Source organism: Cuculus canorus, chromosome 20, assembly GCF_017976375.1.
Source record: "Cuculus canorus isolate bCucCan1 chromosome 20, bCucCan1.pri, whole genome shotgun sequence".
Classification (NCBI taxonomy): Eukaryota; Metazoa; Chordata; class Aves; order Cuculiformes; family Cuculidae; genus Cuculus; species Cuculus canorus.
In genome coordinates, this window is record NC_071420.1 from 10007103 (window position 1) to 10023998 (window position 16896).

General features: G+C 48.7%; 1 protein-coding gene across 7 annotated transcripts in view; it reads left to right on the forward strand.

Moving 5' to 3' along the window:
- Positions 1-16896, forward strand: part of AUTS2 (activator of transcription and developmental regulator AUTS2) — a 780406-nt gene that overhangs the window by 697165 nt on the left and 66345 nt on the right. For all 7 annotated transcript variants that reach the window (XM_054084892.1, XM_054084891.1, XM_054084894.1 and 4 more), the window contains one exon: positions 8680-8728. In XM_054084892.1, coding sequence (XP_053940867.1) covers positions 8680-8728 — 49 coding nt within the window. The remainder of the gene's footprint in view (positions 1-8679; positions 8729-16896) is intronic.

The following is a 16896-nucleotide window of genomic DNA, read 5'->3' on the forward strand; positions in this document are numbered from 1 at the left end:
ATGGAAACATAAATGTTTCCAGTCTTTCACAGAATACCAAAGAATTGGAATATCCAGTTTCCCATTGCCAGGAAAAAGCTGCAGAACCTTCCAGGTGAGGTGAGGTTTGCCATAAATAATTTAATCCAATATAATCCGCTGTAATTTCAATATTCATTTGCTCCTTGTGCCAGAGAAGGGTAATTCTTCTTTGGAATTACTCTACAACTTGGAAACAAATGTCTGCTTCTCTGCCTGCTGTCGAGGCAGCTTTAGGTCATTTTTATGAAATTGTTGGATCTGAAAACCTCTTTTGCAGAGTGAAAGATCTTGAAATCACTTTTGATCCAAGTTCAATGCACTTCATTTGGCTGTTGTTGTGGCAGAAACAAATGTCGGCGCTGACAGAGACCACAGACAGATAAAAAAAATGTCTGGCAAGGTCCCACGCAGATAAGAGACAGAAGGTTTCAAAAACCTATCCAGGCATAACCTAAAAGACGGGAAAGTATTGCTGTCAAGAGAGAGGAAAGCTTGATCCAAAGGCCATTGACATCATTAGGAGATGGTGGTGGATTTTTTTTTCCCCTTTGATTTAATTTGGCTTTGGGTGAATTCCTAAACTCCAAACTTCTCATTCAGAATTATAAAACACGTTGCGTGCATGTATAATGTTCTAGCAGGAAAGCAGAGGTCCTCTACTTATCTCTAAGGCACAAATAATGAACATAATGAGCCTCACAGCCCTGCCAACAAACCTTAACAGCCCTGGGGAGATGAGTAGGTAAATGCATTTCTGATTTTGTGTATGCTGAGATTTCAGGTGTGGCATGCAGTTAACGTTTGAAAAATCCAGTACAGACAAGCCTGTAGTTTAATCCAGGCTAAATTTATCAAATTAAAGCCTTGTGAGGAGTCTAGGCTTTAATTAGACCCGTTCTTACCATGTTGAGATGTGGAAAGTCTTGACCAAAGTGTTCATAGAATATATGAGCTGCCACACCTTAATACTGTGCATTTAATTCCTGATCCAGGTAGTCTCGCCATCCGTGCATTCCCAACTCCTCCTGTTATTGTGCAGAGAACACTCTGCTGGTTTGATGCCTTTAGTAATTTCTTTTTGATGGAGACCAAAAACTGCACTCAAGCCGTCCATTTCCTTCGCTGAGCTCATGAAATAGCTCATTGACGGTGATGGCTTTTGGCCACTCTCCACTGTTCATTCTAGAAACCAGACATGAAGCTGCCTCTGCTGAGCTCCTAGAGGAGGAGATTGCAACCACCTCTCTGAAGGCACAGGATTGTCTTTGCAATAGATAGTTGTTAGGAGATGCAAAAAACAACAGCCAAAGCCCGTGCTCAGATACGTTGTAGAAATCTAGTGTTACCCCTGCTCAGATGGACAGCTTCGAAGAGCTCTTGTTTCCGTTGCTATCACCAGGCTCTGAAGTTGGCCGTGATTTTTTAATTTTCTGATGAAGGCACGTTTTTACCAAATTATTCCCTCTCCTGATTGGACGCCAAGTGAAAGCACTGTAGTGTCTGCAGCCGTGGTCTGAGATGGGGCTGTTGTGGATGCGTTTGTCTCCTGCTTATACTTGTTGTCCCTGTCATGCATCTTCCCACGCAGTTGTCCCAGTGGAACCCATTGCAGTGAGCTCAACTGTACCTCAACTAAGAACTTTGGAAAAGCCACGATGTAATGCTGAGGAGGAGAATTGTTCTTAAATGGGTCATACAGGGATGGAATGAGGAACACTTGCGGAATACTGTCATCAAACCCAGTAGTTCTACGTCAGTAATTGGTAGGAAAGTTTTCATAGGTGTTTTTACTCAACAAAAAACTGCCTGTGTGGACAGTTCAGACCAGGCTCTCCTCCTTACCCTCGCGCGCTGGAGTGTTCGCTGCAGACAGGGCTTTCGCAGCTGCAGCCGGGGCACCGAACTGCTGCTCAGGGGACTGCTCAAAGCCACGCACTCACCTCGGTGCCCCGAGTCTGGGAGAAGGGCAATCGCTCTGCCCAGAGCTGGACCAGAATGTGAGCTGTGTCTTTCCGAGCTCCCCTTGGATTTTGGGTGTATAACACTTCTGGTTCAGATGAGGTCAACCGTGTGCCCATCACCGTTGCTCTGCTTTTGATATCTAGTTGGTGCAGGTATCTCCTGTCTTTTCCTTAGCAGAGTCCTCTCCAACCCTTGGCAACCCTGTCTCTGAGGATTTAGCTCAAATCCATTGGAGCCCACTGGAGTTCTAATTCCATTAGCACTCCAGCCCAATATTGATTTGAAATCTGAAAACACTCCCCGGGCATGGCCCCGCGAGCCCGTAAGACCTATCGTAGCACCTTCCGTTTCCCAAGAAACATCTCAACGTATGGGGATGTGGTGCCAATGAGCCTAACTGCCTCTCATCTTCACAGCAGCTTGGTTTGTAGGAGACATCATTTGGCTCTGACCGCCACACTTGAGTGAATAATCATTTATATAATAAGGTACTTGTGCATTTATTTGCTGCGGGTGCTATTCCTAATGGCGCGCGGCGCTTAGGAAAAAACAACAGTGACTAAGAAATCCATTACCGCTGATGATAAGGTGCTGGAACTAGAGTCGAGCGTGGCTTTCGGAGTTCAAGAATAAGGTCCCACCAGCTGGAGAGCAATGACAGCTTTCTGCACAGCTGGAGGGCTCTGTGCTGGATGAGGTCTGGTGGTCTTTTTTGTAACAAGAGATAGGATGGGAGGAAATGGCCTCAACTTGTGCCAGGGGAGGTTTAGACTGGATGTTAGGAAAAATTTCTTGTCCCAAAGAGCTGTGAAGCACTGGCAGAGGCTGCCCGGGAAGTGGTAGAGTCACCATCCCTGGAGGTATTCAGAAACCAAGTAGACGTGGCACTTCAAGACGTGGTTGAGTAGGCACAGTGGTGTTGGGCTGATGGTTGGACAAGACGGTGTTAGAGGTGTTGAAAAGCCATGTGGACCTGGCACATCAGGACCTGGTTTAGTAGGCACGGTGGCATTGTGTTGATGGTTGGACTGAATGATCTTAAAGGTGTTCCTAAACTGTGTAGATGTGGCACTTTGGGACCTGGCTTAGTAGGCACGGTGGTGTTGGGCTGATGGTTGGATGGGATGATGTTAAAGGTGTCCAAAACCCATGCGAATATGGCACTTCAAGACGTGGTGTGGTGGTGGTGTGTTGATGGTTGGCGTGGATGATCTTAAGTGGTCTTTCCCAACCTGAACAATTCTATGATTCCAAGCCGAGGATGGAGGGGGGAGGGTTGCGTTAAAAAAAACACGATTTCTGTCACAAACCCTGCGAAATGCAGTATGATATTTTGGATGGTGCGATGTGTGGGGCTGGGGGGGTGTGTGGGGCTGGGGGGATGTGTGGGGCTGGGGGGGGTGTGCAGGGCTGGGGGGTGTGCGGGGCTGCAGGGGTGTGGGGGGCTGGGGGGGCAGTGTGTGGGGCAGAAGGGTTGGTTTGCGGGGCTGGGGGGTGGGTGTGCGGAGCAGGGGTTGGGGATGCGGGGCTGAGGGTGGGTGTGCGGGGCTGAGGGTCTGTGTGTGGGGCTGGGGGGGCGGTGTGCGGGGCAGAAGCATCAGTGTCCAGGGCTGGGGGGGTCTGTGTGCAGGGCTGGGAGTGGGTATGTGGGGCAGAAGGGTTGGTTTGCGGGGCAGGGGGGTGCCTGTGCGGGGCAGAAGCATCAGTGTGCGGGGCTGGGGGGGCGGGGGGGGGTGTCTATGTGCGGGGCTGGGAGGGGGTTTGCAGGGCAGAAGGGTCAGTTTGTGGGGTTGGGGGAACGGTTTGCGGGGCGGGTATGCAGGGCAGGGGGGTCAGTGTGTGGGTCTGGGGGGGAGTGCGGGGCGGGCTGTGCGGGGCAGAAGCGTCAATATATGGGGCAGAGGGGTCTGTCTGCGGGGCTGGGAGTGGGACTGCAGGGCAGAAGGGTCGGTGTGCGGGGCAGGGGGGTTGTTTGGGGGGCTGGGGGGGGTCTGTGCGGGGCTGGGGGGGTCTGTGTGTGGGGCTGGGGGTGCCTGTGCGGGGCTGGGGAGGTCTGTGCGGGGCTGGGGCGGTGTGCAGGGCAGAAGGGTCTGTGCGGGGCTGGGGGGGTCTGTGTGCGGGTCCGGGGGTCGGTGCCTGCGTGTCCCCATCCCCTCCCCCGGGCGGGGCGGGGGCGGGGCCGCGGGGCGGGGAGCGGCTCTGGCGGCTCCGCGCAGTGCGGAGCGGAGCGGGGACGGGCGGAGCGGCCACCCCCCGGCTCTCCGCGGGGATTACAGCCTTCTCGAGGTGCTTTATCGGGGAGAAACCGGGGCTGGAAGACTTCCCCCCCCCCCCCGATGGAACCCAGCAGGACGGCGGGAGGGACGGTGCCCCGGCGGGAGGCCGCTTTGTCTCGGCAGAGGACGGGCAGGACTTTTTAAACAAACAAACAATCGTCCCCCTTAAAAACAAAAAAAAAAACAAAAAGGAGGAAAAAAAACCCCAAACCCAACGCAGAAGGCACCCCGAGGAGGGAGGTGCGTGGGCAGGAGGGGCCGCCCCGCACCCGGAGTTGCCGCTGCCCCCGTCGCCGCACATGGTTTTCTTTGTCCTGCCGCTCCCGTAGCGCCCGCCGCTCGCTCGCCGTCCCCGCGGCTCCTCTCTCCTCCCAAGGAAACCATCTTGCGGGGAGAAGGGCAGGGAGAGGGGCTCGGGAAGGATGTACGCCGGGCCGCCCTCGCGCCTGGCCCTCGGAGTTGTCCCCGAAAGGATTAGTTGGGCTTTGGCTGCGGGACTTTGAGAGCCGCGCTGGATTCGGAGTGTCTCTGGTGTTCCCGCAGCCTCTCGCATCGCCATGAGCCCCGCGCGGCCAGCAGGTACGGCGGGGCGGGGGGGAAGGGTCGGGGTGCTCAGCCCCGCACCGGGACCGGCCCTGGGGGAGCGGGGAGGGGGTGATCGGGGTGCTGAGCCCCGTACCGGGGCGGTGGGAGACCGAGCAGAGCGGGGGGAGGTCGGGATGCTGAGCTCCGCACTGGCGGGGATGGGGTTGAGATGCTGAGCACCGCACCGGGACCGGCTGGGATGGGGTTTGGGATGCTGAGCTCCGCACTGGGACCAGTTGGGATCGGGTTCGGGATGCTGAGCAGCGCACCGGGACCAGTTGGGATCGGGTTCGGGATGCTGAGCCCCGTACTGGGACCAGCAGGGATGGGATTCGGGATGCTGAGCACCGCACCGGGACCGGCAGGGATGGGGTTCGGGATGCTGAGCCCCGCACCGGGACAGGAGAAAAGGGGATTTGGGTCTCTGAGCCCCGCACCGGCAGGGGGGCAGGTGCCGGGAACGAGCCGAGGCGCAGTGTGGGCAGAAAACATCTCAGTCCTGCATCCAGCTGGATGACAGCACGTTCCTGAGCCGGGGAAAACGCTCTTCGGTTCGTGTCGGTTTTTAGCCCAGGGATCGCCTGGTTGTGCCTTTTCGTCTCGGAAAGGATTGCGCCGCGTTCAGTATCGGGGTTTTGTAGGGAAAAGGAGCTGAAGTGGAAGGGGAGGGCGGCTCCGTGCGGGAGAGCGCTCGGGGGGTCCAGCGGGTCCCCACCGGCTGCCCAGGGAGGCTGGAACGGTCGGGACGAAGGGCAACGGAGAGGCGCTTCTACTTGAATCGTGTGACGGGGCTGCCCCGCTCCAACAGCGCGGGGCTCGGGCGGCATCCACCCCTCTGCCCGAGCATCGCACCCCTCTGCCCGAGCATCGCACCCCTCTGCCCGAGCATTGCACCCCTCTGCCCGAGCCCTGCACCCCTCTGCCCGAGCATCGCACCCCTCTGCCCCAGCCCTGCACCCCTCTGCCCGAGCCCTGCACCCCTCTGCCCGAGCATTGCACCCCTCTGCCCGAGCTCCGCACCCCTCTGCCCGAGCCCTGCACCCCTCTGCCCGAGCATTGCACCCCTCTGCCCGAGCCCCGCACCCCTCTGCCCGAGCATTGCACCCCTCTGCTGAGCCCTGCACCCCTCTGCCCAAGCCCTGCACCCCTCTGCCCGAGCATCGCACCCCTCTGCTGAGCCCTGCACCCCTCTGCCCGAGCCCTGCACCACTCTGCCCGAGCATTGCACCCCTCTACGGGGCATTGCACGCTTCTGCCGGGCATTGCACCCCTCTGCTGAGCCCTGCACCCCTCTGCCTGAGCATTGCACCCCTCTGCCCGAGCCCCGCACCCCTCTGCCCGAGCCCTGCACCCCTCTGCCAGGCATCACACCCCTCTGCCCGAGCCCCACATCCCTCTGCCAGGCATTGCACCCCTCTGCTCGAGCTCTGCACCCCTCTGCTGAGCTGCTGGGGCGCTCGGATTCCCTGGCTTTGTGTTCCACGATGTGGGTGCCTCTGCTGGTGTTCCACACCGAGTTGCCGGTGTGTCACCCCTGTTGCTGTTGTGCATTCAAAACCGAATTCTGAAGCCATGAAACAGGCAAAGTTCCATCTCGCAGTCCAGTTTGGTGCGATGGGTTTGGGGGGGTTTGATGGTAAGGGTTTTTTGTTTTTGCTGTTGGGTTCAGCAGTGTGTGGTCGGTAATGTGAAGTGAGATTCGCTCTCGAAAAAGCTCTGTCTTGGTGAAATTATTCCTTTTTTTTTAATATGCATAACCATCCCCCAGTTTGCTCACCAGTGGTTCTCGGGCAGGGTGTGTTGTGCACCACGTTATGTCCAAAGGTGCCACTTCCAGAAGTCACGGCAGTGTTCCCGGCAGGTTTATGCCACAGCATGGAAAAAGATTTCCTTTGCCTGAAAAACCGTAGCTTAAGAATAATCAGTTGGTTTACGCTTGGCATTAGAGCAAACTTCTGCAAGAAATGTTTTCCTCTTCCCAGTGTCTGGAAAAATCAAGTGAATAGGAAACTTGCAGCTTCCCTACGCTGTTCCGTCTTGAAACCGTAGAATAAAGTCATAGCTGAAGCTGTAAGAAGACAACGGCAGATGAAATTCACTGGGAAGGGTTATTATTTTTAATAGGAGAGCAGGCTGGCAAGGTTCTGAAAGCACTGAGCATCTCTTGATTTGTTGGACTAATATTGGGCTGCTCTTTAAAGCACATGGCCTTCTTGATCTCTTCAATTTGTGCATTATTCACGTATTTTCATTAATTTAGAGAAAGTTGTCGCTGAATAATAAATCCATCATTGGGTAATAAATCCAGTGTTTACAAGGCAGTTAATCGAGAAGAAATACACCAGCTCAGCTTTTAAATAAGCCAACAGTAATCTAGTAAAATCTGTCTGGAAGTCTGGAAAAGAATAAAGCTATTCTTAATAATTAATCATAGAAATCTTATGTGTTGCTAACTTGAGGGCAAGCAAATTATTTCAGTGTATTACTTCACTAAGATACGCATTCCGAATTGTATCTACTTATAGGTAATTTCACACTGAAGTTTTTGGTGCAGTCGAGTCCCTAACATGTGTTGCCTTTCTGATGGTTTTTATCTGATTTTGAATTGAGAAATTCCTTCCTTTTAGCAAGAAAAACACTGCCCGCTCTCCGTATAGGCAGTGGTTTTAATTATTTTTCTTGAATCCAGCGAGGAAACAGTTTGTAAGAGAAGACTACAGTCTTTCTCAAGTGTTGCATTTTCCCCATTTGCAATATTTCGTTACTGAGCACGTTTCTTCCGCTCTATTTTCGAGAAGCAGGCTGGCTCTGCGGGGCTGGATCCAAGCTACGGTTCAAAATTGAACAGCTCTGTATTTTGCGAACGCGTAGGCGGTGGGAGTTGAAGCTTCAGATGTGTGTATATGTGTGTTCCGTCCGTGTGTGCGCCCAAACACAGCTGTACACAGATGCATAAACTCAACGCTTTCTGCTCTGGGGCTCAGGATGTTTGTAAAATGAACATTTGCAGTGTTACCTTTCCCCGTCTGGTTTCTTGCCGTTATAGTTTCGGAGACGGGGAGCTCGATGTTTTTGTGTGCGAGTTAAGTAAGGCTTTTTAACAATAGGCGGAAAGATTAACAGGCGTACCCTGATATAAACAGCAGTGGCAGATAAGGTGCTATCACACTATTAGGAGGAAAAAAACCTCCCACGGATGAAGACGGCTTAAAATGAAATGGATTATTAGTTTATACAAAGCGTGGTGTCAAGAATTCAGATGAGGGCGAGTCCTGTATGGAGATACAGATATTAACGTTCTCTTTCAGAGAGTATGTAACAGATATTAATAACATTAATGAACTAAGTTATTGGCACTGCTTTAAAGACCGTAGAAATCCAATCGTTGGTACGGTGGGGGGTTCCAAAAAGAAAAAAAAAAACACTTCAAAAATGAATGAAGAAATGCACCATTCTGCAAATGAAACCGGGCTGTCACGTCCGAAATCATGACTCTTCTCCATTGCAAAATCAATGTCGGAATGCACTGGGTAACGACAGTACAAAAATATAGTTTCTGTGCAGGTAATATGTTGAATAAACCCTCATTTCTTTCTGTGTGAAATAGAATCTTTCCGAATGAGCATCTGCACTGCAGCGCAGCCAAACAGCACCACCTCATGGCCATGGCTTGGGAGGCTCCAGCTCTTGGCTCTCCTTGCTTTTGTCACCTGATTTGTGTCTCTAAAATATACATACATATATGTGTGCGTCTGTATAAATGCATCGCCACGCCTTTTGAAATCTATCATTCGTAGAAAACCTAACATCTTTTTTTTTTTTATTGGTCTTTCAGGCATCTGATGCCAGCTCTGAAAAACTGTTCAACGCGGTCACAAATAAAGGTAAGACTGCGATTCATATCGCAAACATATCTTTTCTTTTTTTTTTTTCTTCTCCTCAACATATTTCTTTTCATGGCAATTTCAATGGGAGGTGAAATGTAACTCGTCTCGCAGAAATGTCGCAATCAGCTTGTTAGTGCTTTTTATGTTTCTCTTGGTTTCACACATGTTCTGTATGCTTGGTAATTGCTTTGCTTAAGCAATATAAAATAAAGGCTTTAAATAATGCATTGCCTGCCAGGTCAGAATTAATTTAAATAACAATATTAGGGAATAGTTTATTTTACAAATGGCTTTAATTTAAGCTCATTTAAATAACTGTAAGAGTTTTCAAAATGTTTTAACTTGATTGTTACTCATCAGCTACATGATAGACGTGGAATTATGAATAGCCAATTTGCACTGCTGACAGTAATAACCAGCCAACGTTTCGTATTCACAGGATAATAGTCATAAACCATGGCTTACTGTGCTGTGTGCTTTCTGTAGAGTTAATAAATGATATAGAGGGCCGCATTTAAATATTCAGTATCCCATTAATTTCTTCCAAACAGCAATCCAAAGAGAGAGCGGCTAATGATATAACAGTACATTAAGGGAAAACTCGCCCTAAATCAGTGCCAGTGAGCTTCTGTGCGGAGCTTGTCCTGCAGCAGCGTCATTAGAAAGACTGTAGGCTTTAGGGACTTTTTTATTTCTAATTTGTAGTTTTGGTTTGCTTTGTGTTTTTCGTGAGGAGGGTCGAGGGAGCAGCTCCAGGCATGAGTTATGCCAGCAAGGATAATTCAAAGCCTTCAAAACACATCTGTTTTTCACCCCACTGTCCTACTTCTTAATGGTAGTGCGTAACTGCCTAGTGAAAGCCTGTGCTGCTGGCTGGAAATCCATGGTATTTTAACTTACTGGGTTTGGGAACATTTGAGTCAGTTTGCAGTAAAAAAGATAGATTTGATGAGTTTGAAGTTTAGGTCTTTTTTTTGTTGTTATTGACCAGGTGTGGATTTGCTCAGTGTTTGACTTGTGTGCTTCTTGCTGGGGTTGGATTTGTTATTCCGGTGGGTCATTATGTTGTCTTCCTGTGTATTTTAATTCCACAAAGCCGTAATGGTCTAACTGGGGACGGCATGTGACCCCGTTACGTTGGGATTCCCATGCTGATACACCATTGCTTTTGAAGTCTTACGCTGCATATTGAATTATACCTATACTTAATTGTGTTACGGATCCATATTCCTGTTTCTCACGTAGTAGTGTCCTCTGGAATATTGTCTGGATGGATTATTCCTGTGGTCTAACTAGGTTATGTCACTTGGCAAGCTTATCTATCCTTAGATTTGCATCTGCAGGTTTCCCCCTCCCGGAGCAGGCGGCACAGACAAGTAGAAAGGAAGAGTTGTGTGTTTGGAGTGACCCAAAGCCCCCAAACTACATGTGACTGCATCTTTATTTTGCTAATTCACTGTAAAAAGCTTTGGCATTTGGGCAGCCCTTTCTTGGGGCTGGGCCAGGGCGAGGAGGAGAAGCCAGGGTGAATCCACATTCTTGGTGTTGGCGTAACCAGGGTGAGGGGCTCTCCTCCTGGAGGTGATGGATACAGAGAAGTCCCTCTTCCTCTTCCTTTTTTTTTTTTTGGAATCGAACACATTTCCCACATTCTTATTTTTGTTTACTTACCCGAGCTTGATTCGTGGCATCTGTTTGGTTGTGAATACTCATGCTTGACAGGGAGCCTTTTCTTCCGAGCTACTTTTCTTTGGTGATTTAGTTCCCTTGAAAGGATTAGGGTTTCTTTGTGTAGCCTAAAATCAACAGGGGCTTTTCGAAGCTTTGCTTGGGAAACCATACACAAATAAGCTTTTTAGTTGACGGTAGATTATTTCTTTGCCCCTTATTTCCATCAAAATGGCGTCTTTCTTTTCACCTCCTGAGTTTCCCCTTAAAGCCATATGCTAATTCCTGTTGGTAACATGAATGACAAGGGAAGGATCAATGCAAATCCAGGTGCGGCCAAACTAGGCTGACTGGTATTTTTTTTTTTTTTCTCTTACCCTTTTTTGTTTTTCCACTGGGGAGAAAGAGATTAAGGGGAAAGAGGGCAGAAAAAGCATAGGGGGACAGTTTTATTAAAGGGATTAGCATTGAAACTGCTAAATATCAGGAAAAGCACCTCGATAAAGCTCCCCTGTTTGGAGATAATGTCAATAATTGCTTGCAGCCAGGTGCAGGGTGGTTGGGAGGCAGTTGCCTTCCCTAAGTGTCTGCCCTGGGGATGGCTGACGACTGCCCGGGTGCTGTCAGTTTGATGTATTCCAAGTTCAAGTTCTCTCTCAGCAATTCAGTCTGTTTGCTTTCAAGCCAGTTCTTCGCCCCCCTGTGTTGTCCACGGCTGCTTTTGCCAAAAGCAATAAAAGGAACTCGAAAGAAAGGTCAGATTTGCATTGGGTAAGTCGTGATGAAACCTTCAAAGCTTCTGGCTGATGGACCGGGCTGGGAGGGCTCGGCAGACTGACAAGTGTGCATCCCTCCCTCTCCAGAGCCATTCCTCTCCCATGGCCTGCAGCCACCCGTGTCTTACATATATATTTTTTTCCTTGCCAGTTTTGTTTTACAGAATTTTTTATAGCTGAGGTAGCAGAAATTAAAGGAGTGATGTATCTACAAAGCAGGTAGAAATCCTGAAGCATTTTAGGTCTTGCATATACATTTTGTCCCATTTGTGTCACTTAGTTGTGGACTTCAAGGCTGCAGATGAAATCAAACACAGGGTGTGATTGATCAGTATGGATGTGTGATGTAGAACAGCCCCTTCCTCTGAAATATTAACAATTAAATAACAAAAGGCAAAGTGAAATTCTTCTCCAAAGAAATTCTTCTTCCCCTCGAAGAAGGGGGTGAAGCCCCTCGAGCAGAAGTCTCTCTGCTTCCACTTAGGAGTTTGCTGCCCTTTAGAGCTCATGGGAAGATGCATTCCCATATCCAGAAGGGTCCTTTGAGTTTTGGGGGTGGTTGTGGGGGCCCCTCGGGACTGGGACACATATCATAGCCGAGCGATGTTGCATTGGAGAAGGCTGTGGAGCTCCCACACCAGCTCTGTGCTCCCACTGCTTCTGGAGATCCTCAGCGCTGTGCTGTGCCTCCACCAGGGCTGGGACGCCGGGAGGGACGTGTCTTGGTCCCCAGGGCAGGAATTGCCACTGCTGCCATGAAATGGGTTGTCCCTGATGGCAAATAGGAGCCGTGTGCTCCATGAATGCTTACCTCGTACTGCCTGAAATTATCTAGGGAAATGATTCCCATGGAAAGCGGGGTGGTTGGGAAGTAAACACCTAAGAACTCCCAAGGGCCTTAGTAATCCTTGCAGAGGGGGCTGTTGCTGTCTAAATAAAGGAGGTGGATGAGGGGTAGGAGTGCATCACCCTCCGGCAGCTCCCAGTCTGTCCCCTCCCTACTGCAGGCTGGACCTTCCACTTCGGAATCGCTGCTTGTAGTCTTCAGGAGAACATAGCTTTTCTTTAAGCTCTGAGAGCATCAACCATAGCACCATTAATCCTGGCCAAAGTACAGGCTTTGTTCATGAATTTTTGTAACATGACTTTCCAGTGTAATTAAATTCCATTATCTCGTAATAATTTAAATAGACACATCTGAAGCTGTAGAGCAGGCAGCTCATTCTACTACTGTGTGTTTCGTTTATGTTAACTCCCTCCTACGTACCCTTGGAAAACAGCTTTTCCTGGAGGGAGAAATGAGTCCCAAAGTGATGAAGTTTTCATTTGTGCTGTATATTGAAGTTTGCCTTTGATCAGCAACACAATTGGGCTGTTAGAGCTTTTTATGTTCAAATTGTTTACAGGATGTTCATGTAAACTTTATGAATCCTTCTGCTTTGTGGCACCACCAGCTGTCAGGGAAATATTTATATTCTCAGCTGGAGGCAGATCAAGGCGTCTGGGTTGCTAGTCCTCACTGGTGGTGGAAATACCGGTCAGATCAAGCCCTGGCTTTTTAGATGGTTCTATGGCAATATCCCTCCCTAGAAAAATGGGTGTGGTGTTGTCTCTGCCCTTGTCTGTCTATGGTGAATCATTTCTTGAGGATCCTCTACAGCATCTGTTTCGGTAAACAAGGAGGGAGCTGAAGTTGGCAAATCCTTCTCTGCTGATCCCATTCACAGGAGATCTTTGGCTGCGGAGAAGTGCTCCCACTCGCTCTAAGTAAACCATCCCCACAGCCTGTCATGTGGAATATAAGTGGATCCCCTACCGTAGAGATGGCATGTGTGCAATATTAACATCTCGGTGTGTCAGAGAGCTGACTGCTGCTGCCTCCCTCCTTTCCAAGGGGCTGTAGGAAGCTGCGAGCATCTTCACTCATGAAGTGTGTGTTCTTCACATTGCTTTCCATTTTCCGAGGGCTGCTGTCTGCATATGTTGGTTCTCCATGCTACCTCTTTTCTCCTCACTGAAATGCTGCTTCCTAGCTTGGTTTTGGGGCTCCAGAGCAATCCCAACACTGCATGAAACCAACCCGTCGGCCAGCAGACCACAAGGGCTGCTGAATGATACAAGCCAGATCTGCAGATTTCTTTTTTTGTGGTTGTTACGATGTCTCACCCTCCCAAAGTGATGCCCTGGTGGTGGTGTCTCCTTGCCTTTCCAATGGAGACTTTGCTGCTGGTGTTGGATCACTGGCTTTCCCTGTGTTTTGTGGGTTTCAAATGGCTTTTCAATATTTTCCATGTGAAAGTTCAGCGTCTCATTAGTGAGAGACTGAGCACTGGAAAAAAGCCTCCGGTTTTGAGGACCCCAGGTTTCTTGTACCTGCGAGTTAGATTAGAAGAACTGGTGCATCATTTCGCTCTTAACTTCCAAGTCAGGCGGACAAAAAAGTCAATATACGTCTTGAGATGGTCTTTTGTTCTGGTACATAAAAGAGCGAGGCAGTTATCTGTGTCGTGAAGGCTTTATCTGAGCAAGGAATGTGTTCCATAACTTCCCCTGATGGCTGCATCTCCTGAGCACAAACCACTCCATCCACACGCTTCCCGTGCCCCCTCCTTCTTTACATGCTGGAGATTTTCTGACTGGGACGTGGCAGTCAGGCAGGGTTGCCAGCACTGGCAGATCCCGTAGCTGCTCTGCAGCTCCCAAAAAAGATCATTAGATAGCGGGATGTGACAACTGAAGGCAAAGCCCCTTCCCAAACTTTTCAGATCCTCAATCCTACAACTTACAGTGTTACAAAATGGGAGTATTCCAAGGCTTCACTGGTAATTTTTAAGTTAGCAATTCCAAACAAGACCATAAACCAGCCAGCATGGTACGAGCACCTGTAGGCACTGACTTTTCTTGGCCAAAATAGTGGAGGGAGACAGTTGAAAGCGCTGTGCTGGGCATCCTTGCTCATTTGGACTGGGATCGAGTACCCTTTGGTGTCAGTGGGTGATGCGTTGCCCTAAGAGTTCATGTAAGGCTGTTGATTTTAGCAAAGTCAAACTATCCAGCCTGGGTGAGCAATATTTACTAACACACAATTGTGTCTGTTCTGGAGAGAGCATTTGTTTTATAGATTAAACTATATTTGATTTTCTCAGAAAGGACTTATCGACCTTAGGTTGTAAAATAACATTGTGATAATTGGTTCAGAATACGGTGGAAAAATTCTTGGGGTAGGAGTGTTCTGATGACAGAGATCCCGACTTGACATACCTGCAGTTAGTGGAGTCCACACTGGCATCTGGCTTGAGATTTCATAAACGGAGCATCCTGCAGACCTCCCATATCTGGCCTGCTGTTAGTCTCTCCCTTGTAATAAAACGGTGTTTTCTCTGAAAATGTATGTTTATTTAACTAGGTCTCTTTTTGCTTCACAATCTGGATTCCATTCAGTCAGTTACCACTCCAATTAACTAACAATTATTTAACATTAACAGTAATTACAGACGCCAGTTAAGCGCCTACAGATGTCAACTGTTAGCTTTGTACCTAATCACTCAATGAAATGGAGAAAGTTCAACAAACATCAATTAGCCAAGCAATTAGTATGAGGTAGGAAAGAGCATGTTATCGTGTGTGAGCTGATTCAATTTATTTTATTTTGTCAGTAAAACACACGCACGCAGACAAGCAGCAATAAGTTGCTGAGATTAGATAAAGCTGTATTGTTTTGCTGTTTATACAAGATTTTCCCCCTCCTCTTCTTTCCTTTACATAACTTAAATGCGCTTTGCCAGGCATTTGTTATCTTATCAAATACATTTCATTTCAATTGGAAAAGCACAGCAATGTCATTTCCAGTGGGGAAGGGAAGACCATTTACATCAGGTTTACACCAGCTGAACTGTCACCTTAGCAAAGCTACTCCTGCGAGTAGATTTAACCCTTGAGTAGGCTTAACGTGGGAGTCAAACCAAGGACTACGTAAACACCGGTGCACTTACGCAATGGATACGTGGGTTTAGATAACGCTGAACAGCATTAATTGGTTCCTTCATCTGATTTATTTGTGTATTTAAAGTGGATATTGGGTTGAGTTGAGCTCCGCAACAACTTTCTTGGGTTGTAAGAGGACACAAGGGTTTTCTCAGTGTATGAGTAAACACAGCCGAGCTGTCCCAGCTCAAGGGTGGGAACAACCTGCCTGGGGTGTTTTCATTGCGTGCCGCTGTCTGGAGAGCCTTGACGATCTGCAGCCGCCGTGGGGGTAACCGTGCCTCCAGCAGCACCCTGGAACCATATGGTGTGTGCTTGTGTGGCTCAAGAAAAAGGAAAAAAAGGAGTAGGAATAAGCCAGAAGTTAAATTGACCTTCAGAGAAAAACAGTTTATTTATAGCCAGCATCCAATGTGCGTTGCAGGCCTCTCATTTAAGATCTTCTGGAGACGTGCAGGGCTGTGCAGGAGGTTCTCAGTGCGCAGCGTGCCACGTAAAGTAGGGGTGCCCGTGCTCTGCAAGGGCTCAGTGGTGCCACTAAACCACCAGTTCACCTCCATAGTCCCTTTTTCTATAGGATCTAGTGTTTTCCTGCTTGGCACATTTTAACACTCCTTGCTCAGGCTGTCTTACATCCAGTTAATTAAAACAAAATGCACTCCGAAGTATCTCACATCCCACAGCGATCAGTTGTGACACTCTGGGTGTCGGTAGAGTTTCACAGGGACATCTATATGAACTGCGGTTTTTTCTTTTTAATATGAAGTCTTCATAGCAGCTTAAAATCCAAAGCAAAGAGCCTTTTTTCTTCCTTTTCTCAACTGTCCCCCAAACAAGAATGCCTTTTGACTTTGTCACCACGCTGACATACTTGAAATGTTTCTCCACACAAAATGAGCCCACAAAGTAAGATATTATTTTATCAAGCAGACTGCCCACAGAAGTCCATGAAGTTACTTGACTTAGTCATTGTTTTCCAAAGGGCGGGAACAGGAGCGGAGAACCACAGGCAGATATCTCCATTGCTTTCCAAAGTCTCAGCTTTTTTTCTTTTTTAATAAAAACCCACAGTGTCTGAACTTGTGAAGGGTTTCTTCAGCGTGTGACTTAAGTCCAAGAGTATTTGTCGGAGTAGGCAGAAACACTGAAATTGAGCTTCCAAGTGAGAATTACCACGTTCGTTCTGGTAGCAACGAAGACCTTATGAAGGATGATACTTTAAATGGGTGAATTTTTAACTTTTTAATGGTTCGGTGTGGTTTGTCCAAAAGAAAAGGCAGGGCCTTGTCATGAAGTGATGCCACCGTTCCTTAAGATACAGAGAGGGTTGTAAGAGGGCATTTGGAGCAGAATAAATAGACCTTAAGTGTGTTCTCTTCTAGGCTTCAACTCGATATTGTGCTTCATTGCTTGACTGACTTTACACACTTGCTAACACTTAAATGCTTTGCTGGATGAGGACCACAGGACTAAATCCTGATGGGTTTGCGAATTTCAGCCTCCTAGCATCACTTATATTTCCTTTTCCTCCAGTCCCTGGTGCAGCTGTGGGACTGAGGAGGATGCTCTCCTTGGCTTTGGTTGGACTCTCTGATTTCTCACCAGAAATCCAAATGGCAGCAAGAAAGGTGGGATGGTTCTGCAGTGGACTTAATCGAGTGAAAGGTCTGGTGCAGTTGGTGGGTGGAGATGCACGGGCAAAGCGAGGGCAGAGGGGCTGCCCCCACCTTTGGCACT